This window comes from Antrostomus carolinensis, unplaced genomic scaffold, assembly GCF_000700745.2.
Source record: "Antrostomus carolinensis isolate BGI_N321 unplaced genomic scaffold, ASM70074v2 scaffold11046, whole genome shotgun sequence".
Classification (NCBI taxonomy): domain Eukaryota; kingdom Metazoa; phylum Chordata; class Aves; order Caprimulgiformes; family Caprimulgidae; genus Antrostomus; species Antrostomus carolinensis.
In genome coordinates, this window is record NW_010319801.1 from 66,709 (window position 1) to 91,156 (window position 24,448).

The 24,448-nt window shown below is 34.8% G+C and overlaps 1 protein-coding gene across 1 annotated transcript in view; it reads left to right on the plus strand.

Annotated features, from left to right (window-relative positions):
• The window catches only part of LOC104526051 (formin-2), a gene marked incomplete at its 5' end in the record, with an annotated part of 89,859 nt that extends 66,704 nt beyond the window's left edge, over positions 1-23,155 (plus strand). Inside the window, 3 exons of the mRNA XM_010169391.1 lie at positions 4,678-4,729; positions 20,250-20,399; positions 23,128-23,155. Of these exons, the coding sequence (XP_010167693.1) occupies positions 4,678-4,729; positions 20,250-20,399; positions 23,128-23,155 (230 nt within the window). The remainder of the gene's footprint in view (positions 1-4,677; positions 4,730-20,249; positions 20,400-23,127) is intronic.
• Between the last annotated feature and the right edge of the window lie 1,293 nt (positions 23,156-24,448).

Below are 24,448 nucleotides of genomic sequence, written 5' to 3' on the forward strand. Positions count from 1 at the left end.
GGAATGTTGATATATGCTGATAATGACAGAACTTTTGTGAATTAAGTTATTTAGACTTCTTTTGTGAGGTGTTGTTGGAAAGCTCATTTTGAAATGTATAAAATCAAGTTTTATGTCCCAATTGCAAAACATCAAGCAGTAAATTTAAGCAAATACAAAAAGCGATAAAATAGAAAATAGAGCATCTGATGTTAGTACATTTTGAAGAAATACATATACCACGTAGTTAAAAGAATTTATTGAAGAGTGTTGGATATAGTACAGTCCTTATGCTTGGTAAGGAATGACATAGGGAGGAAGGAATGTACTTGAATTTTGACCAAATACATAAAGTGTTTAGGAAGTATAGACCTTGCTCTGAAGGGAGACCATCTTTAAATAGTCTGAAGGTATCTTAATGGAAAAAGCAGGCAATCAGTGGAACATCATCTAACAAGGAGGCATTAAAGATCCTTTCAAAAGAAAAAGTTAAAAGATAACTGATTTGGTATATGTTGTAAATAGTAGATAAGGTAGCTTTGCTTCATGAGAGGTAACTTTCACTCTAAAATGTTATTTTCTTGATATGGTAGTGTTTTTCAATATGACATGAAGTTATTTTCAACTATATCCTTTTAAGTAGATTTTACAGAAAATATATATGCCTTCAGGATTATGAAAGCTGTGTATAAAGCCCTACCATATATTGAGTGTATGCAGGCAGAGATATAAAACTAAGTTTTACCTCTGCTTACTGCTGCGTTACATGAAATATAGGGGCTAATATATAGGTATGATATAGTCTTTAATAGATTTGGAACAGTGTATTTGGAGGTGGTTTAGTAAATTAGTGTAAAGGAACAAGAATACTCTAAGCAGGAGGCTGGAGAAAAGATGATGAGTCAATAAAACATGGAATATTTTCATTTGGAAATAATAACTGACCCAAGAGCAGGAATTCTTACATCTATCAGAAGAGCCTGCCAGCTGTCACTGCTATGGTGACCTGGTGGATTCTGAATACATATGGAAGCAGATGTGGCTACTGGGTGACTGCAAGTCTTCTTTTAACTTTTTTCAAATAACTCCAATAAGACTTTCTGAAGTAATTTTGCTTCTTGAGAATAGAGATAGAGAGAAATTTTTAGTGTCAGAACAGAGCACTCAAATGTGCTCAGCTGCCATGGTATTTCTGGAAATGACCAATTTTCCTGTCTCAGCCATTGCTATGGAAGGATCACTGTGGAGCAGGTATGGATTTTCTCCTTTTTACTTCATATGTTGGAGGAGTTCTCTTTTGTAAAAGGAAATACATTTTTCTCCAGAGTGTTCTAAGGTGGACACCTTTCAGCTGGTACTTAGCATTTAATTGATACAGGCTGCCAAGAAGGAATACCAAACTGATGCCCTTCAGGCACTCTCTTTACAGTTGTGATGAACTGCTGGGGAGGAAGAAGTGACAGTAAAGATGCATTATATTGAATGAAATGTTGAAGCCTAATACACTCTGGAACACTTCAACTGAATGTCAAAACTGCATTTTTTTCCTCCTTTACTCAAACAGGAAAAACAAGGTGAAAGCAGTTTACCAATGGGGTGATTAGTACAGAGCAAAATACCAGTAACCACTAATATCAGGTGATTGTATTAGTGGCCAGTTCCAGAAGTCATAGAAATCTCCAGCTGTTTCAGCATCTAATAGTTATTCCATTGTATCCAGGTGATAATAAGGCTTTTATGTTTTTGATAACAGGAGGCTTTCTTCCCTTGCTGATTAAATCTCAATGCATGTCTTTGACTGCCTGTTGTCCACAGCTTTCAGATGTTTACTGTATACTAGTGCAAAAGCAGTCATCTGAATATTTGCTTTGGAGAGGGGCAGATCTCTGACTGTGTGTACCATATTTTCTTCTCTTTCACTAGTGCCACCTGTTGTCTTGTGGAAGCAGAATTATTTTTATACTATTATTTAACTTTTTATGTCTAGAAAAATGAGAAAGCAAATGGACTGCAAATCAGATTTATACTTGAATAATATTCTTCTGATAACATGCAAAAGATTTAGAAGTGTCATCATGTATTTGGAACAGACTACAAGGGAATTCTGTTTTAGGGGAAATTCTTTCCTTGCAAGACTGTGTTTAATGCCAAAAAGTGATCTGGTGCAGGATGAAATCTCTCTCTGTGGGTATAGTAGCTGCCTTATGCATATGTACTTACTACTTTTAAAAAAAATGCTATTACATACACACCATTCAGGGATTCTCAAGATTCTTTTCATTGTAGAATACCCATTCTCTCTGAAATGATTAAAAGTACCTATACCTGTAGTATTTATTTTTTTCTTCCTTTCTGGACCATAGTAATTTTCCTTTTTAATTGAAACAAAATTTGCTCCAAAATGGGAACATTCTGACATGCTTTGATAAGTCTAGTATAATATGTTGTGCTTGCACTCTTTCAAAAAGTAAATTGTGGAATATTTACTCCATTGTTGGTGAGTAAATAACTGTTTGTAAGCAGGTGCAGAACAATTGAAATAAGGAAGAAAAAACCCCAAACTACACAGCTCAGATGATGGTACTCCCCATCAGTCCTGGAAATTATAAGAAGAGTTATATCCTATGAATATGATGTATGTACTGAAAGACTGTCCTAGGCTGGAACAGGCTAGCCTACATTTGCAAACATTGTTTACGTGAGAGGAGTCCAAATTACATTTTTCAGTAATAGAATTATTTATTTTAAAAGTTATAGCTGCACATACTTAGTGAAAGTGTTAATGCAGAATTAAATATTGTATGTCCCTTCATCCAGGGAGTTTATGTGCAGTTTCTTCTCTCTTGCACCATATGGTTTTACAAGTCATACCTTGACTTTCAGGATTGAAGTATGAAGAAAAAAAAAAAAGTTAATGAAATTCTGTCAAAGTTGCCAGGTTTCACCTGGTTTCATATCCAAATCAAGGCAAGGCTTTCAAGAAAAACTATAAGTCAGCCCAGATTCACTCAACACAGAGCTCCGGTTTACTCAAAAGGGTTGTGAGCCCTCACAACCCTTTTGAAGAATCTGGGCCGAGTTTCAAGTCAGTATTGAAACCTGCAATCAGGCAAGCTTCACATGCTCTTAAATTTCCTTGAGAACATTTACCCAGCTCTCCCTCAAGTTTTCTGTGGTTTGCTGGGATTTTTTTTCACTCTCAGCAAAACAATGATGGAGCCTGAGTCTTCAAGTGATGATTACTAAATACAATGTTTGCTGCTGCAAGCATCCAGGCACTGCTCACCCTACTCAGCAGACTACATTACTACTAATAAAAAGCATTTGTAGCATTAGAAATAGCTCTGATCTTGTTCTGACTGAGGAAATAATAGGGAATCTGTATTTGTGTATCTTTGCTACAGATTTCACATGTCTATTTTAGTGTTAGTGTGTGTTTGTAAAGTGCTGTTGATTGAAACATTGTGACACAAAAATAGTGGTTATCTTTGTTCGCTAATAATTCCGTTGCCTTTCTCTTTTCTGCTAAATTTGAATTCAGGATTTCCCTTTTCAAAGGCAGTGTGTCTACAACGTAGAAAAATAATTTTAATTAATTATTATTGTAGAGCTATATAGGGAAAGTGAAATTAAAAGTAGCTTAAAGGTTTGTTCTTCTTTAGATTTCTGTATGAATTCTGTACCACTGACATTAGTTTCCAGGACAGTTTAGAGCCTCTTCATGTCCCAAAATCCACTGTGTCCCAGGAATCCTAAAATTCTCCTTGCAAATTAGCAGGCTGGCAGTCCAGCAGACTGAAAAGGGGAATCAAATTCCAAACTAAAAAGCTTTTGGCTAAAGTGTGAATGTCTTAAATGGGATTTAAGTTGTGCTACCTGAATGACTATATAAGTATTTCTCACCTAAGCACACATGCACAGAGCAGTTTGTACTATCGCTTCGCACATTGGTGATACCTAAGTTAAGATGTGTGTTCTTGTAGATTTTGTGTATCAGAATATCCAAGTTAAGTGAAATGGGTACAAAATTAAATACAAGAGAACACACGGAAAACAGATCATTTTTTCCTCAATGTGTGACAATTACAGTTTTGTATTTTTAATTTCCTTCACATGATCACCAAATGACAATTTCCTTCATGTAAAAACAGTCATGTTTTCAATATGGACCTGCTATGGCTCTAGTACTTCACTAACTGATGTATGTACAGAGAGATGGTATATGCAGGGAGAGAGAAGAGAGCTTTTATTTGTAACTATCAAGCAACTTTTAGAAAAACTATAAAGCTGAATCCTTCCTGCTCTTCACTCGACTTTTCCTCCTCTTGGTAGACCAGTTCCCATACTTGTCAGGTTTTCAGAGTCATTCTGCTTTTAAGTAACTTTAATGACTTGAGTGTTGTTTATATTACTGCAAGTTTGTTTGTTTGCTTTAATTTTCAAAACTTGCTTCGAGGTTTTTTTTGTGGTTGTGTTTTTTGTTGTGTGTTTTTGGTTTTGTTTCTAATAGGGATATCAGAATTCATGTAGTTTTGTGGTGTTTTGTGGGGTTTTTTTTCTTTCAGAATTGATGTACATGAGTATATCCTCATGTGGTTTATATACATGTTATACATGACATATTTACAATGAACCTTATCCTGAAACAACATCTTTATCTTTCACCTTGTAGCTAATTCTTTGATTGTATTTTTACAGCTAAAATAGACCAAGAAAATGAAGAGAAGTCGTTGACAGAAGCACATAAAAGGTAAGAAAGAACAATGCAGTAAAACCTTTCTTTGAAAAATATGTTTTGGTAGAAACTGCTGTATTGGTAGCCAACATTATTGTATTTTTTAATAGTGAAAGAACTTCACTCAGAAAACTAAGTTATATTTATTTATTTTCAGTTTTAATTGGAAAATTAGTAAAAAAAAAAAAAAAAGGAATATAGATATACACGACACCTGGCTTTTGGAAAATGCAGGTACCTTATGCAAAAATAAATTCAGAATGTACCATGTGGACTGAGAGAAAACTATTAGTACTACACCAGAATCATGGTGATTTGACAGATGCGTAACATTCCCCAGACAACTATTATTCATTAGGTACTACTTCCTGTACTTATAAAATATCTGCCTTAAAATAAAGAATGTAAATATGTTTTTTAATATACTAATGATATGTATAATTAAATGTGACTTCCTTTGTAGAATTACTAATAGATTCTCAAATAGTTTTTTGTGGCAAAAAGCAAAATGCCTCATTAAGTTTCATTACAGATGTGTGCAGTTGAGAGAGTTTTCAAAATTGAGAACTTCAATGCATTGCACAACTTGTGGTTTCTTCTGCCTTTTTGGCAGTGTTCTCCAGAAGCAGTGTTTAAATGGGACAGATTTTTATCTATCCCAGCAAAAGACCAAAATATGACACACACCATTTATAGTCCAGATTTAGTGAAAATGAGTGTGTGTTTGTTTTCCTTTCATTAAAAATAGCATCTTCTTTTTGTACTAGGTACAGCTGCCACTGAATAGATGCTAATTAATATATTCATTATATATTGCCAGAGCTGGAAAGTCTCTCAATAGGATTCCAGTAAAATATACCACTATAAGAGTTTCTACTTCTTACTATGGTTTGTTAGCCATTCTATGGCCCTGATGCCCAAATTTGCTACCTCCTGTAATGCCACAGTGGAGCTGACATCTTCCCTGGTACAGGAGCACATTTTTTCCCTGTTCCCTTGGGCCATCTACCAAAGACTGTACCTGAACAGGAAGCCAAGGGGAGAAGTGATGTTTCTCTGCCACAAGAAGCTCACTTCTTGTAAGGAGACAGCAGGTTCTTGAGTGGTACATTGGTGGTGCAGGGTCACAATGGAAAAAATGGAACAGAGTATTGCTTTGGCTTAGTATCATACCTCTTGCTCAAGTATATCAAAGGTATTCTTGACATTTCTTAGATTTGTTGAAATGCTTAGTTTCATATTTCTTATTCTTAAAAATCTCCTTCACAATAAAACTCCAAGAGAAGAAACTGCTGTTTGAAGAGATTTCTGTGATCTCTGACTGCTTTTTTAAGGAAACTGTTTCTGCTGTGGAAAATGGATTAGACTACATGTCCAAAGCTGACAGATATTTAGGGACAAGGGGAATCTTCAATCTGTTCAGAAATCTTGTGGCTGTCTTCTGGTGTCTAATTCACTCTCCATTCTTATTTTTTTTCCCTGACTGCACTGGAATCATCATATCAAAAACTTCCTATTGGTATATCTAGTATCTACGATATAGGGGAAGAAAGGAAACTGTACCCTGAATTCTCACTCAGCTTGTTCTGCTCCTTCCAATTTGTCCTAATTCTTTCTTCTTGCTTGTTGAGTACAGCAGCTCCTTTTACACAGTAGTTTGTAAAAGAAAAAGAATCAGCTTCATAGTTCCTCTTTACTGTGAATATCTAGCAAGGATAATGTCACATAGAAAACATTTTGTGGAACACATGAGGAATTATGGTAGGACAACAGTAAGGCAAAGTTTTTTTTTACTGTTATCAAGGCTACATTTTTATTTCTTTCTTTCTTCCACCTTCCCACCAAAATTATTAATCATATTAGTGGTATTTCTTAAAATATTGAAGATAGCTTCATAGTATAGTTTTAGTATTATGTGTATTTATTTCACTAAGATCTTTAATTGGGCATAGAAATCAAATGCTAGGGATCTTTTTTTGGTGGGGGATGGGTGCAAAAGAAGATGAGAGCTTAAAAAGCTAAATAAAAGATTAGTTACATTTGACTAATCATAGGTAGAAAAGCAATGCATAGGATGACTAGACAAGCAAGTAGTGCAAGGAAAAGTGATGGATTAGATGGACCAAAATTAATGTGATTAATTTGCTTGGATTTTCCTGTTTGAAGTAGATAACTTCAGCCTGTGTATAAGTTCGGGTCTACCCCACGATAGCATTTCTTTAGCTTTCAGTAAAAAAAACTAGAATTATTAAATTTATTTTATTTTTTAGTTTGGGCATAATATATTAAAGCTGATACCTCCATAAAAACAGAAAGTCTAAAAGAAAAAACTCTTGCAGCAATAACAACAAAAATGTTTCTAAAATGAATAATGATTTGGGGAAAATGCAGCAATGTGTATTTTAGAAAAGCTCAATTGTGCAATAGATGAGCTGAAATGGAAAGTTAATCTTCCACACAAAATAAAGACAACGAAAATGGAATGTCTGCTCCAGGGACTCCATACAGTGTATAGCTGTTCATTTGTCACAAGTGAGAAAATGTTTAATCGGTTTTGAAATGATGTATTCTCTCTTTATTTATCGTGTTTAGTGACTTTAAGAGTGTCAGTATGTAAAGTGTTTATTCAAGGAATGGATTTCTGGCACATGGATAAAATGAAAAGTGAAATGTTTAGCTCGCAATAGGCATATGTTCCAAGATCTCTCTGAGTAAGTATCCTGAGATGAGAAGAAAGCACACAGGTCTGTGTTTATCTAGCTTACGCAGGCAGACAAGGAAGGCTCCAGCCTGGTATTAACACTGAAGTGACATGGAATGTCTTCACCAAACCCCAAACAATTACATCATTCCCTTAACAATATTGATAAAGTGTAATAAAAAAGAACCTGGCACTTTCCAATTAGATCCTCATTGCTAAATACTTGAGAAACTGTGAAATACTTGACAAGTTAAAGTAAAAAACAGTGGTTTGGGGGAGGGGAAAGAAGTAAAGCAGGAGAGGGGAGGGAGGAGGAGGGAGAAAGATGTTTCTATATTTTAGGAGTCCACAATTTGGCTTTTGTTTTGTTTTGTTTTGTTTTTTTAAATTTAGATTATGTCCTCTGTCCCAAGATGCATAGCTATATGCTGAATTCACACAGCTGTAAATATCAAAAATTAATATCTTTGAAAATTGGGAGATACAGCACACTTCCCACCAAGAAACAAATAATATTCTCTGGTTTCTGTGGGGTTTTTTTGTGTTTTGGGTGTTGGGTTTTTTTCATTGTTGTTTTTTGTTTGTTTGGTTTTTAAATTTACTTAGCTTTAAATATCTCTAATCTCTAAAGATGTGATTTTCTTTAAGCAGGGAGAAAAAATTAGAAGCACTATTGATTCCAGCTATGTTTAATACAATTTTAAAATTACATAGTTTGACCGCAGTATCCACAGCAAGTAGCAACCAAGATTGCATCAAAGTTATTGTCAAAAGTAATATGATAGCTGATGTATTGTTTACTGTGCTAGGATAAAAGGTGACAGCAACAGCAGCAGTATAATCTTGCTCGTGTATAATCAGAAATGACCTAGTTCCTTCTCTTATTGCACTTCATTCCTGAAGAAGCAACAACTAAACAACCTGACTAGAATTAACAGAAACAGCATTCAGTGAAGCTCAAGGTCCTAACGCTCTGCCTCACTACCTTTTTTTGAGCTGAATAGCTAGGAAGGACTAACATGTAGCTTTATTACTTTCTTATAATACCTTACCCAGTATTAAGTTCTGATCTCCTTGCAAGGCTTCCAGATTAGGGTCTTTTTTTAGAAAGAAATAAATCCAGACTGTCACACTGATCTCTCTTCCACTGAAACAGTAAAGATGATATTTTTCTTTTTATTTCCCTCTACCTGCAAGGATTCATCTCTTCTTGGAATAACAACTTGTGAATAATTAAAAAATTGGAGATATTTATTTTAGACCTGAGATACAGTGAGATGATCTTCAATTCTTCCTGCTATCACTCAGTAAAACAATGAAGCATCATATTCTAAATTTAGTGCAGTAGCACTAAAAATCGCTCAGTTTATGTTTAGTCGTACTGCAGTCATGTAAAAGGCAACGTATGCTGAGAATCTCTTAAGAACGCTACGTATCTTTTTATTTCTAATATATCAGATAGTATAACCCTGCTGGAAGTGATAACATAGGGTACTAAGACATCACAGTCCCATATAATGATTTGATTTGGCCCTAAACAGTTCACTCTTTTTTTCCTGCTGTGATGCCTAATGAAGGCTGGATAGACAGAAATGCTGCTCACTATCATGGCTTTATGTAAATCACTGATTTTAACAAATCTGAGAATTTAATTTTTTCTTTAGTAAATCTCAGTGCATTGTGAGAATATATATTTGTTTTATAAAAAGTCAAACAGAGGATTTTCTGCCTTCTGACATAAATATCAACTGGGGAATTTAGAATGTGCATGACTGGGTATGGAAAACTCATCTTCCTGTGTCAGGATATTTTTATTTGGTTTATTTTATAATTTGGTCCCATTACTTGCACATTCCAGTGATTTTTTAGCTTTTAAGTGCTTCCTGAGTGCAGTCTCCCAGGCACCTCTTCTGTTTTCGGGACTTTTAATAATCCATTTAGCAATGTATTGTTGCTTTCTTTGCCATAGCAACAAATGACATTAATTTTAAAGAGAAATGTTTACCTTTAATTCCCTGAAAAAAAATTACTCCTGACACAACACTCACAAGCTTCCTTTGGCTTCACTGAACGTGAGACTTGGGGAGGAACAAAGCTATACACCTGCTTATGAGCTGACAAGTTGATGACACTTAAAGAAATAGTAGACAGTATGGTACAATGGCACTGCTGAAAAGCGACACCTAGAAATGTAGCACCTAAGTCTGGTAATCCTTTAAAACAGTAAATGTTTCTCCCACCTCGCTACCCTCCACACAATGGTTTGGATTGTTTCCAAAAGTGAACTGTAAAGTTAAAGTGAAAATTGAGTTAATGATTGAAATAAAGTGGTGAAAAGCCCAGAATGGAGAGAGGTATGTAGTTTTTTTAAAAGAAAAAAACCCAGCACAACACTTTTAACTAAAAGGCAAGGATATGCTGTTGGCCTCCATCTTTCACTACTCCATCATTGCCATTCATCTTTTGTTGGTACCTTTACTGTTAGGTCTATTTTCTTACTGTGTGGTTCCCAGCATGCAGACTTGAATTGCTCATGGTAATACGTTTCAGACTATCGGTATACATTAGTTGCATCAGCAAAAAGTAAATACTTGGTGAGCAAAGGAATTGTGTATAGAAGAAGCTTAGAAACTGTTAAACAGATTGGATCATTCTAGTTTAGTATCCTGTCTCTGACAAAATATCAAGGCCTGTAAATATGCAGTAATGGAAACTTAGCCAGCAGTTTAGTTATGTCAGAAAGTCTCTCCTGAAATATGGGTAATTGATCTTTCTCTGAAAGATGAAGTCTTTTTGTCCTTTTCTGAAAATATCTGCTAAACAACTGCAAGTCCTTAACCATTTGCACAATTGATTTTTGTCTGTATGAAGTTGAGATGCTTGCTTAAAAAAAAAAAAAAAAATATTTTACGGGTTTTAAATTAGTTTGCATTTAATGGCATTCAGTGCTAGTCATGGTAATATAACTTTTAACAGACTGGAGTAGAATTCATAAATTTAATATTCTGCAGTGTAAACTCATCTTTATGCAATTTATTTTACAGTTTATGTAGAGGACCTATTCTTAGATCTTACAGTAAAAGATAAAGGATATTAGTTTAAGATGCAAATACAGTTACACAGCTAAGTTGCATTGATAACAATACAGCTAAGTAACAATCTTATAATATTATAGTTAAAATAACTGGGGTCTGATCATACCCCAAATTAATACTATTGCATTAAATTTAGGATTTATTTTTTTTTTTAAGAGAAGAATCATGTAGCTAATAAAATTAATAAAAAATTACAGAAATTGAAACCTTTAAATGTGGCACATTGTTTTGACCTCCAGTTTATATCCAGCAGATGGTTGCACTGAGTAGTCCTCAAAAATTCAAGATATTCCTCTTGAGCTCTTACAGCTGAATTAAAATGCTTTTGTGCATGTGTGTATATGTGATCAGCTCCAGTGCCTCTCCATTGTGCATCAGCTTCTGAATGTTTAGTGCTTTTTTTCTTTCATCATATTATCTACCTGAGCTGTTTAGTTAAATTGTTTCCTAAGACCTTTACAGTATAGTATTCGCATTTACAATGACTGTGACTTAAACGTGGACGACGCTTCTACTTTTATGCTCTTAGGTTGACTTGCCACTACAGTTGTTGCTTTCTTCCTTGCTGTATTTTAAGATTTACTTTAAGGATTATTATACTATATTGCTGCCATGTATATGCAAATAGAAAAGCAGGACACCAGGGATGTGGTTTAATTAGGTCACAACTGCATTAACTCATCTGGGAACTATCCAGTAATAACTTGTACAGTATAAGTCATTCCTTTTGTAATAATTTCCAGTTGATGGAAGGCTGCCAGCAGACTCTTCACAGTACAGAGCTTGTATCAGCCTACTGCTGAAACCCCACTGGACTTCTTATGTATGGTGATTAAATGACTAGGGAAAAGTGTATTGTCTCCTTTCTCGTTGTGTTCCTCAGTCTTGTTGCCTTGTTTCTTGTCTTCCTTAATGAGCTAGATTCAGAAACAGCTTTAGTGAGCCAGATCTCTTCTGTGCTGTGTCTTAAATTAATGCTTCTTGTGGGATAACTTGCACTTGCTTTTCTCATCTGCTACTTGAAAGATGGTTCTACCTTAATCGGTGTGCTGAGGAAATAAAAGTTCCTTCTCCACCCCAAAGGAAACAACTAGGGCAATGGTCACCCCAGACCAGATACACCGTGACGCCTTCATGTAATCCTTGGAAGGGCTGGGAATAGCTCCTTCAGATATGGGAGAGTGTTCTTAGGCCCAAAGGACTATGGTTTATTTAGCTCTGCTTGAATATGTGAATATTGATGATTTGCATATCCAGAGTGATATGGTTATTTATTACAATCTTTCCATCAATTACAATGGCTGACACCTTTTCATTTAAACTTGATCCTTATAGAAAATGCTACCTATTTTTCACTACTCTTCTAAACAAAGATCCTGTCACTACTATGAAAAGAATGTATAGGCATAAATCAGGAGTTCAATCATAAATGCATAATGTTTGATAAATGCATGTAAAGACCTTTTCAGTCTGACATTTCATCAAGCCAAATTTTGAAGTCTTTCAATATACTGTCATGGGATTTTGTTGTAATTTACTCTAAGAATATGAAAGCCCCCATAAACATTTCTGTCTTCTCTGAAGGCTGGATTTCTTCCATTCACAGTTGTGCTGGCTTTTGATGGTAGCAGGGAATCCTGTGTTTATGCATGTTAAGGGGAGAGTTCTTGTACGTTGAACCCCCAAAGGGTTAAGATGAAACAGCATCACAAAGCATTTAAAATGGTAGGTGGTTCTATAATGCCCAAGTATTTCAGAGCATTTTATTCTATAATTTTCAAAGAATAGAAACTGAAAACTATGTTTGACTTGAGTGCCAAAATAGAAAGAGCACATGAAAATACTCCCAATCAAACCTGTAGATTAATTTCACTTGTTATTTTTAGAGTGTGTTTTTTCTAAATGCACATGTATAAATTTTAATCTATGGTGAATTGTATTCTTAGAGTGTGGGTTAATATTATATATACATGAAATCTGATAAAGCATCTGTGCGCTTTCTCTATAGATATCTAAATAATCCACTCTAGGTTTAAGGCAAATTACTACTTATTTTGTTAGATAACTTTGACCTTGACCCTGCATGAATTTCAGTTATAAAAGTGAGTCATGCCAGGGGAGAAGGCAGATTTATAAGGCTGAGGTTGACATAATTAAATTGCAAAAACATAATAAAACTTTTCACACAATGGTTAGACTACCTCGATATGTAATTATAACCTCTTTAAGTAATAATGATTGCTTAGGAGGCCTCTGTTGCACTAGACAGTGAAGATAAGGTGTGGTAATAGAAACATCTGGAGACAAGTTGGGCTTTAACATGAGGTGTTTAGCTGTTTCTTACAGCATTGAAGCTAGCAACTTGTGTGTCAGATCAATGCTGTTGAAATTCCTTCTACCACTGTATTCTGTATCTACTGGCACCTTATTATTTCTTCAAGTTCAACTGGCCAAGGGTTATTTAATATGTTTGATGCTCATATGTTAGTCTTTTTAAAAGAGAAAATTAGTTTTCTCTTGGAGATATTACTGGGCCTGACTTTCCAGTGCACACTATTACATGATACTTGGGGAGGAATAACCACATGCATGAGTACAGGTTAGGGGTGACCTGCTGGAGAGGAAAAGGACCTGGGTGTGCTGGTGGAGAGCAGGTGGCCATGAGCCAGCAGTGTGCCCTTGTGGCCAGGAAGGCCAACAGTATCCTGGGGTGCATTAAGAAGAGCGTGATCAGCAGGTCGAGGGAGGTTCTCCTCCCCCTCTACTCTGCCCTGGTGAGGCCACATCTGGAATACCGTGTCCAGTTCTGGGCTCCCCAGTTCAAGAAAGCACATGCAAATTAAAAATGCCTTAGAAGAGTCATACTAAACAAATGTTTGCTTTTTTCTCTGGGTGGCTTGGTAGAATACAATTGTTAGAGAAAAAAAAAAGAAAAGGTTAGCTGTTTCTAATGTGTTATCTAAAATCATATTTTAATGTGAATAATATTATTGAGTAGAAATATAACATTTAAATATGCATAACATTATTTGGATTGATATAAATCCCAATTACTGGGTGAGCTGTGGCTGATGAATGCTTTGTACATGACATAGTGAAGGTAGCAAAAATACCTCTAGCCTATATTTCCTGACCTTTGATTTTCAGATGGCTGGAGTCTGACTCAATCTGTGCAGAATGGCATTTTAAACCCTGTATTTTTTGTCAAAGAAAAGTTTTGTCTGCCAAGATAGCTCCACCCTGCTTGTGACATATATCTTAGTACCTAATCCTATGCCACCTTGGATAAAAGATGGCATTGTTATGTCAGAGAAATATTTGCTTACATCAGAGCAATATAAAAAAAAACAAACCCAAAAATATAGAGGAACCAGGTTGTAACCTAGTTTTTTTAGAGAAGAATAAGAATAAAAATAGGAAGAAAAATAAATAATAAAACCAGAGAAGGAAAATCTTGAAGAATACTCTTAAGATGTAGTGTTAACTGTGATCCCTGATAACCTATTGTTTCCGGAAGATATAAGCAACAAGAAGTAATCTGGCAAATTTCTTTATCATGCCCAACAGATATACCTTAATCTGGACCTGTTAAAATTAATTTCTAAAACAAACAGATTGTGAAAATCTGTGTTCAAATTCACCTTCCAACCAAAGTGTAATTTAAATTACTTATGGCCATATTATTCTGTTACTTTGCTATCCCTGTTATGAGGAACTTTACTCCTGAAGACAGGACTAAAGAAATACCCATGTAAATATAAGGGACTGGAATAACAGTTTGAACTGAGGCTGAAATGGCAATCTGAGATGTGAAGGTTTTATTCATGGCTAACTCCGTGAGTTCATTAGTCCTCTAAAAATTTTAGTTTTCCTAAAATATTTGGTTTAAATGCAAGGTTATACTCTTAATACCTATTGAATTTAACAGTTTGTGTCATAGTATATGCTCTGCTTCTGGGTCTGCTGCCTTCAATGTATGGCATAAAGTATAAAATATGTAAGTTGTGCATTTATGTTAGCAATCAACATGTGCAACTGATAATATTGATAATTGTAGATGGATGTTAAAGCTGTAAAGCATTCCTAGTATTGGGGTGGATCAAAATTCTCATGAACAAGGCAGACTGGCCTGTCAAAAAATAATTTCCTGTTCTTCACATTGGATGCTTATTGTTGAACATTTGCTGTGGGAGAAAAATGGTACGTCAAAGGTAGAGGGATTTTTTTTTTCTTTTTTTTTTTTTTTTGAAGCTGTTAATTTTCATCTAGTTGGAGCAATAAAACACTTTTCTGTTTAATATGAATTTATAGGAGGCAAGGGACTAGAGATGAAGGAGATGACTTAGGATTCAAAACATTGCAAATGTTTGGCAGGTTTTTTTTAGAGGAAAGGAAAAATCTCTTGAGACCTTTGTTTTCTAAGGAACAATGTTACAAAATCCATAGTTACACAATATAAACTGGCAAATGAAAGAAGAGATTAATGATTCTGGCAGCTGACTTAAACTGGCATATTATCTCAACTTTCTTCTTAATACAAGAAAGATACTTTTCTTCATTAAAAAAAAAAAGAAAAAGAGGGAGAGGGGGAAAAGGAACCCAAGAAATTTCTTGCCAACACTTAAGTACTACATATTTTGAATTAACTTACATTTATTTTTATATTTTCTCACTTCTAAGTATGCAGGACAAGGGACAGCACTGGAAGAGGCAAGGATACTTTAAAAAAAATAAATTAAGAAAGTGAAGTAAAGTTTTAGTGCAGAGAGAGGACCCCAACAAAATGTGTCAATAGAAAATGAGAGGCTTCTTAGGATGATGTGCATATTAAGTTTTCTCACAGCCTTGTGCTATCTCAGTAACCAGGATGTTGATTCTGTTTCATTTTATGTAATTTTGTGTGTCTTTGTTGAACTGCTTGGTATTCCGTCTTAAGATTGACTCTCATTAAATGTTTTTAATCTCAAGTGTACATAAATGATGCTTAACAATTTATAAAGCTAAACCCAAGTAGTCAAGATTATCCAGGTTCAAACTTCAACCAAAATACGTAATGTTAAATAGTACAGAATCTCTCTTGCAGAAATCTATAAACATTTTTTCTGCTTTTAAATCTACATTAAAACAATCTTTACTCTTGCAGGTGATTTGGCTTGCTGTATGGATAAACAGATGCATGTATGTTTGTGTGTGTGTTCACCATTCCTCAGAAAGCTCAGCCAGGGCATGTCTGTACCCATGGTTATTTTGCTATTTGTTTGGCCACAGAAGCCTAATCAAATGATGCTGATTTGTTCCCTTATTACTTTTTTTTTTTTTTTTTTTTTTTTTTTAGCAAAATAAGTATTTTTGTAGTTGCCAGCTGCTCTCTCTCCCCTCCTTCTCATTTTGCTTGATCTACTGCATACATTCACATATGTACAAACATATGTTGTATATATTTATAAACTGGCCAATGCATTGCACACAGCAAACTTGAATCTGAATCATTGTCTACAACTATTTGCTAAATGGCTTCAGAATGGAATGGGGAAAAAAAAAAACAAACCCTAACTAATCCATAGATGCTCTTAAAATTTTCCTGATGGATCAGATGTATTAGCTAGAAATGCTGACACTGAGCCATTTGCAATGTGAATGGCTTGTTTTCTTTCTCATATGATTAAATTTGGTTTGGCTGTTAGTGCATCCATTCCTTCCTTCCCTCCAAATAGTAAAATCATTTACATAGTCTCATAGTTGTACATAAGAGAGCACACAGAAAAGTACACTGACTCATTCATCAAATTTCCACATTTGAGTAAGCAGTGAGCTCAGTCTTCTCAGTCTGTAGTGATTTTTATGAATTAAACACTTGAACCAAGGAATTTAGAAGACAAGAAAAGGAGAAAAGGAACTGATATCTTTCTTGATCTTATTTCCTTACTTACTGGTGAGGCATGAGCAATTCTTCCATTGTTTTGAGACATTTACCATTATTTAATTCTCCTTCAGGGCCAGCATGAGGGATATTAAACCCAGCCTGAAATGTGTTTAAAGAATTCTGGCTTTTGCCATGTCAGGATAAGACAGTAGTGTGAACATCACTGCCTGATTTTTAATCATGCTTGAAAAGTCAGGCTGTTTGAAGCAAAGCCAGTGACATCCTTCACCTCTTTTAATCCCTGAGAATAACTCGCATGCCCTTCCTTCCCTCTTCCATGACTGCTATCTCTTCTCTAATGGACATTCTTAATTCTTTTAAGACACTCACTAAGAGTATGGAAAACTAAGAACCTTTTCACTTGAGAAATGGACACTAAACAAGCTTTGCAATACCTGTCCTGTAAGGTCAGATGAGTTTCCCAAGGATGTATGATGCAGAAATTAATTTGAGTATAGGAACAAAAGCCTTCTGAACTCCTAGTCCCCTATTTGATAAAATGTCTGTGTGCTTGCACGTATAATCAGAAACAGTATCAATGGTATTTGCAGATGTTTTGTTTCAAAATCTGCTGAAGGATCAACAGGAAAACTTGAATGGGCTACCCCACTGAAAAGCACCAGAGAAAAGGTATTTGCTGCCTGGCTGAAATCTGAAAGGATGATATCTAGTCTTGGGGTTATGGTGATGTCATCCAAATTTCTATTTGTTTTTTAAATGCCTGTCCCCTTCTGGAATCAGCTTTGAGATATGTCTAGTTTGACATATGTAAACATTTCCAAATCAGATATTTGAAGAGCATGGTAATATAGAGGATTTATTACTGGGTATGTTTTATTATTTGATGCATTTGGATTCACTTCATTTGCTCTGTCTTTCATGTGTGAATTATGCCACTTCATCTGGTATTACGAAAATGACAGCATCAAATGTATAGCAAGCAGGTTTCCATATGTCTTCTAAATGTACTCTAAGAGCCTTAACTGTTACATAAGGGTAGATGTTTCTTGTTGAAAAAAATATAGCAACTGTCTTGACTGTTTGATCTGCATATATAGAAAAAATATTTGATTCATGGAGATTTGTGCCCTGAAGTCTTACTGTGTTGCAGCTGATGTGTTGTGCGTTGTTACCAGGCATTAGAAAGGTGTGACGTATTAACAATGACAACCTGCTATGCTGCTGCTGTTTCACATTTCACAAACAGCTTATTTCCTTTACCTCCCAAAATAACTGCCAGGGAGGCAAGCAACCTGGTTGAGCATTTCTCTTCTCTACAAATCTAGAAATTAAGTTATAGCTGTTAGACACATCTGTATGCATGTGTAAGGTTGTACTGGTTATACAAATGGTCCTCAGAGAGATTTTTCAGTCACTAGAGAAAAAAAATATTGGCTATCTCCTGCTCCCAGAAGGTAGCTGGAATAATTTAAGAGTAATGGAAGCCTTTGCATCTCCAGTTAATGTTAGTACTGTTTATCAACTTTTTTTTTGAGTATTCTCCCGTAAATGAATTACATTTTGTCTTGGCTTCCTGGTTTTTGGGATGTTTTCCTTTGAGGGAATTCTAGCTTGTTTCTTCAAATTTAAAAGCATTGCTTAGAATGGCCATTCACTGTCAAATTCTTTCCATATTATTGTCATTTGCCGAATGGTTTGAAGACATGTTTCTCAGAACAAGGCTTCTTATTTGAACTTCTGATCTCTCTATTCTGTGATCCATTAATGGCCTTTATTCAAAGAACTTCCTTAAAAATAAGCCATTGATTCAGCTGATGCCTCCACATTTCTCTCTTGTCCTGTATTCCTCATGTTCCTTAAAAAATGTTGCCAGTTCAGTCTTAAAAATCAAATGAGCCTTTTATGTCACTTCTCCATTAGCCAGCTCCAGAGCTGTAAGTCTAGGGGAAAGGGCTGGAAGGAAAACCAAAAGATCTCCCTGATATGATTGCAGTCTTGCAAAAAGTTTAAAATACATGAAAGTAGGCAAAAAGTTTAAAATATAGCACAGCTGACTGATGAATGTCAGGGATGTTCTTTTTGAGTGACTCTGTAGGACCACAGGATAGATCATAAATATTTTCCCCAGTATAAAACTGTAGGAAAAATATCAATAGGTAAGTAAAATGGATTTTTTTTTTAGTTTAATCAGCAGTAATCACTCATCTAGAAATCATTTGAAAAAAACCACAACAAAACCTAGCCACAAAAAAAGACATTATAATTATCAAACCATGCACTGACTTACAGAACAGAGTGTCATGATAGACTAATTCAGAGAGCTTAAGAAATGGTACACTCAGGTAAGTGGCATTTGAATATCAATGCATGGGTTTAAAAAGTGAGGATGTTTTTGCCTTTTACATTTTTCTGTGCTGCATCTTTGTTGCTCAACAGCTTCATTTTGCTTCAGCAGATGGAAAAATGAATTACAAATTAAGAGAGTGTGCAAAATTTGATTAGTAAACTGATGTTAAATTTTTAAGCTGTAGTCTTTTTATTCAGAAATAGGATAATTTATGTAGACATTTATTTTTCATGTTGAGGAAAACAACTGGAATATTGAGTTTTGAGAAGCAGGACAAACAGTTTCACAAAGACTTTGTGAGATTGACCCTTCTGAATGGTTGAATCTTTGTATATTATTGTCACCATTAAATACTTTAAATTATAACAACAATCAAAGCACACTGTCTCCACTTACAATAGTCCATGAATTAAGATATAACTTCTGTGACTAAAATGACATTTCCATCCATTTAACTGGAATTGCATTTTTTTCCCATAATCAAAGTGATTAAAACTGTGATATGTGATTCATAGAAAATTATCACAGGAGTCGATGAGTAATGATGGATTGGTCAGCAAAGCATCTGCAATTATATTTCAAGAGACAGCTTTCCATAGAATTTTTCATAAAATAACCAGTTCTCCAAAGGCTTCAGTGTTCAGCTTCAGATGAGAAAAATGTTCTTAAAAGCTCCATTAAGTCAAAAAATAAAATGGAATAATATTTAATCAAGCAATTATTTTTTGCAATAATTCTTCCATAGCTTCCTGTAACATTCCTACATATTTTAGATTTTGAAATAAAATAGAAGCAACTCATACTCAGAATTTTTTTAAATCTAGTTGCAGTCACAGTCCTTACTCAGTGTTGGAAATATGACCTTTGCATTTCAGCAGCAGTTCTTACTTGAGGGGTAGGTTTTGTGTTTAATATGCTACTTTACTCTTGCTGTGCTCAGAAAGGGCTGCCGGATCATTCTGGTAGAGTCATGACTGGCACCAGTTTTCTAACACAGTTGCTCCTGGCCCAGTTTTCTGTTGTACCATATTTTGTTTAGTACACAGCAGGTTTGAGTGTGTAGGCTTCTACCTAAGCTATCTACTGTATTGTGTCATAGTATAGCTGTAACAGAACTTAAATAACTTTATTTACAGTCCTTTATAGGCTTTGACTCTGTGTTTTGAAAATAGCCTTAAACTCAACAGAAAAGCAGTATATGGGTAGGTGTGGATGTCTGGATTTGCAGGGCACTGGACAGCGTGTTCAGTTTAGTGTTTGAAATGGAATATACTTTGTTCAAAAACAGAACCTATGATAAATGCCAGATCCCAACCTAATGGAAGAATCATCTTATATTGTGTATCTATTTCTATATGAAGAGCTCAAAACTGTTATGTTTTTATATTCTTTTGTTTTAGCTCTGCTACTAAGAATAATTAAATACCATGTCGGTGTTAAATAAAGGGGGGGTTTAGATCTGCATCAGTGGGCACTGAAACTTTTGCTGTTTTTGTTTTCTTTGACAGCTTTTTGGAAACTGCAGCCTATTTCTGTATGAAACCAAAAATGGGAGAGAAAGAGGTGTCCCCACATTCTTTCTTTAGTATTTGGCATGAATTCAGTTCTGACTTCAAAGACTTCTGGAAGAAGGAAAACAAACTTATTCTTCAAGAAAGGTACATTTGTTTGTTTGTTCAAAGGCTTTTCTTAGAGAATGTTATTGGGAGCAACGGCATAAAAACCAGTCAGCCTCACTTTAGTTAGCATACAACCTATTAAATGCCTTTTCGAGTTTTCTCAAGTTTGTTGTTTTTTTGGGGTTTTTTTAAACAGATTTTTTTTTTTTTTTCCCTAATCATTATTTTTGAATGAGACATTAATATTAATTTGTGATAAATGTTTTCAGGTCTATTACCTAAACAACATTTTTGGCAAAGCATGTAGCTACTGTGCCACCATGAATCTAAGCAATGAGAAGCTTTTTTCAGGTCTGAAAGTTGATTAAAAATTTCCGATTAGCATAGTTAGTGAAAATGAGTTTACGGTATCAGACATGATAATACTGTAAATATTTGTCTGGCGAAGTTGGGAGAAGGGAAAGGAAGCAAGAAGACAGAAGGAAAAAGTCAATTGACCCTGCATTAAGAAAAGACTCAGACTGAACCATATTGCACATATATCACAAGACCATGGATGTGAGCACATGTGGTATATACGGCATAAAGAAATAAGATAGTAGTTTTGAAAAATTACCCATACTGTCTGGTCTGTGTATTAGGACAGCTATGAAGTTTGCTTGCATCTGCATACTGATATTGCATTGTTGTCACCTTTTGTTTATGAAAATGATACCAAGAATTAATCAGTTGTTTAAAAAGTAATAAATGCTGTATAAAGACAAATTAAACAAATACAAACATGAAAATTGTAAACACTGTTATATAATCCTGCATCTGTTAACAACTTGAGTGACCTCAGTATACAGATAATGAAGTTACTTCTGAGCCTTAACGTTAACAGGATTGAAGCTTTATGTTCATTAATGATTGATACCAGTCCAGGTTTTGGTAACTTGACAAGAACAGGCCTCTTTCAAGAGTACTCACCCTGTGTAATTGTCACAGACATCAGATTACTGTTCTTAGATGCCTGTATGATCGATGTAATGTGTATCATATATGTTCACTGTAAGTGGATACATTTTGGAGCAGCTTCACAGTTAAGAAAACTGGATTGTGCTCCTGTTGCAAGAGTGTGATGCAAATGTTAGCGCAGTATAGTAGCTCCCTGGGGATCTATTTCATTTTACCGACTGTCTGACTGGATTTTATGTAATTAAATATATGTCTTTGGAATTGAGTTGACAGTTAAATACTATCTTTGGTTTCCTATGCAGGGATTTAGCTGCCAACTTAATACAGGTTAATTTAATCTTGTATTTTTTATAGAATAAGGTTTAAGAAAAATGTCCTTTCCTTTCCAAAATACTGGGCTATTTTTCTAAAAACAAACAAACAAAAACTCTCCAGAGGGGGAAGAGGCAAAATATTTTTCTTTAACATTAACTAAATAAGCACAAAACCTCTTCCTCCTATTTTTCTTATACAGCTAAAGCTTAAGAGAAGAATGGGATTGTGACACAATAATTTAAATTTCTTTCAGTTTAATGTTTAAGTATGATAAGAGAATGTGTTGAGGTAGCAGGGAAAAAAGTGGCTGCCAGCTGGTCCCTTCTAGGGCAAGGATGGTTTTATCCTGAAAGGAACTGAACATGTGTAACCTATGAAATTACTCTAGGTGCAGGATGTGACAAGGAAGGGAAAGGACAGTGAGAAAGGGCCTGCAGTGGGAAAGGAAACTGAGAGATCCCTAGGAAGAGGAGCAAAAAGACCCAAACCCAGGCTGGAAGCTGATGGGATGGAGGAGATTTTCCCAGGGGAACAGACAGGATTGTGTAACTGCAGTGCAGGAAGTCACTGAGATTAAGACTGAAAATGATCCATTCTGAAAATCAGAGGTAGATTTTTGTTTTGATTTTTAATTTTACTTGTATCATCAGGTTTAAATCTTCCTCTTTATAGATTTTGTTTGTTCAGCTGAGGCAGGGTTCAGACTTTGGAAACCTTTGATGTCTTGGTTTGTGCTCACCTCTCAGGAACGTTTGACATGGTGCTGTTTCAGGTCTGGCAAAGTCAAGTTCCCTTCATTACCTTTTAGGAATTAAAATATTTTGGCCAAATTGGCAGTAAGGGTAACAATTTTCCAAGTAAAACAAATTATTTTTTCCAAAAATTAAGACTCTTCTTTGGTAAAATAACTTTTATCAAAGCTCTTATGCAGAAAATATTTTGTCTCCGATTGTAGTTCAACCTGATATCTGAAGTTGGCCTTTAGGCTTTTTTTCTTGATTTTACATTTCCACTTTCCTTAGTGAAAGAGAAGATGCTGTGATGTAAAGGTGCCTTGGTATTGAGAAGTCAAAGGAGAAAAACCTTGATGGAAAAATAAGTGTTGCCCAAAGGTGTAAGAATGTACATGATGATTTTCAAAATCTCAGCCTAGATTGACAGATCCGTAGGTGGCAGAAGTCTGAAATCTGCCTATTGCCACTGAAATAAAAATGATTATTTCAAGGAACTAGATTTTCCTCTATAGTTGATGTTCTTGAAAGTTTTTCTGCTGCTAAAGCTGAAGTGCAGACTAGAACACTAATGTTCAAAGTAATTTTCTGTACTTTTTCATTGGTGGCAAAAGCAAGTGACAGATACAGTGAGACTTCTCTTTTCAAAGTATTATAGTATGCCACCTTTGGTGGTTATTCACCAGGTTACTGCCTCATGAAGCATACTTTAATTATTATAATTCTATATAAAATGTATAACTTTATTCCCTTTTCTTTTTCAGTTTGATCCTCTTTCTTTCTCACCCCTAGTTGTTTTTGTGTTTTGATTTGTTTTTTTTTGGTTGGTTGGTTTTTCTCTTCTTCATCCACTTCAGTGTTTAGTTTAATAAACTTTTATGCTGTGGGCAATTTTTTCTAGAATATATTATATCCCATATGGACTGTTAATAGATGCTGTTCCTTATTTAGTCTCTGCAAATATGAGTCACACTGTTTTACATTAATTTACCCAAGGGCTTTCGTAGGTGGTACTTCCTAAGGTGGTACTATATTTTGTTACAGATAGATTAAAAGTGTATGTTTTAAAGAAAGCAGTCAGCCAGTTCTTATTTTAAACACTTTTCACGTGGCATTTGAACTTGTATATTGGTTTGCCAAGCATTTATACACAAAAGATAAACACTGAGGTGTCAGACGTATTTCCTTACAAGAAGATGAAAAAAAAAAAAAAAGAAAGAAAGAAAGAAAAATGGTGCAAGGTTAAAAACAAATTAATTTTTCTGAAGTTTTCTACTGGTTTCACCCAGTTCTCTTATTTGAAATAAAGTAGAACTGGAAAATACCAGCTGTGAAGAAAATTATGCATGATAAACTGTTAAATACAGTAGCAATAAAAAGAAAAATATACCTGAAAATTACAGTCAAAGCATAGGTCTGCCAAAAGGTTTTTTGAACAGTACTATTTTTTTTTGTGGTCATACAGTAGTCAAGGCTAACTGAAGCATTCCAACAGAAATTATCTGCGTTATTTATAACGTTCTCAAAAATATTTTGTGGAGGCTGAAATTTCTGGTGCTATGTCTATCCTAAAGATATAAATTTTAAGTTAAAATTTTCAAGGTAATATAACTTATTTCTGATTAAGCAACTTTAAAAACAAAACAAAAACAACCAAACTTAACAAGGCATGTTTTGAATTTTTAAATATTCTTATCATTGTCATTTCATTGTAATTTAATGTGTCACTGGTAGTGACATTGCATTCGTAGTTTGAAAACTCTTGAAAGGTATCTATCAGTATAGCTTGCACTTTACATATGATCAGCATGAAAGCCAAGAAGAGATGACATATATTCCCTAATATTTTTTCAACATTGTTTGAAAAAAAAAAAAAAAAAAAAAAATTTTGAGCCTTGCAAGCTTCTTGTTCAGCATCCTTATTATCTATACATGTATTTCAGTTGTTGTGTACCCTGAGATGATACTCTCTGTATACATACTGTCAGATAATGCACAGCTGAAGTGACAGCTATGCAGAAGTCTCATCTTCTTAGGAAAACTCTTAGGGGATCACATCATTAATCTTCAAATGCTTTTTTAATC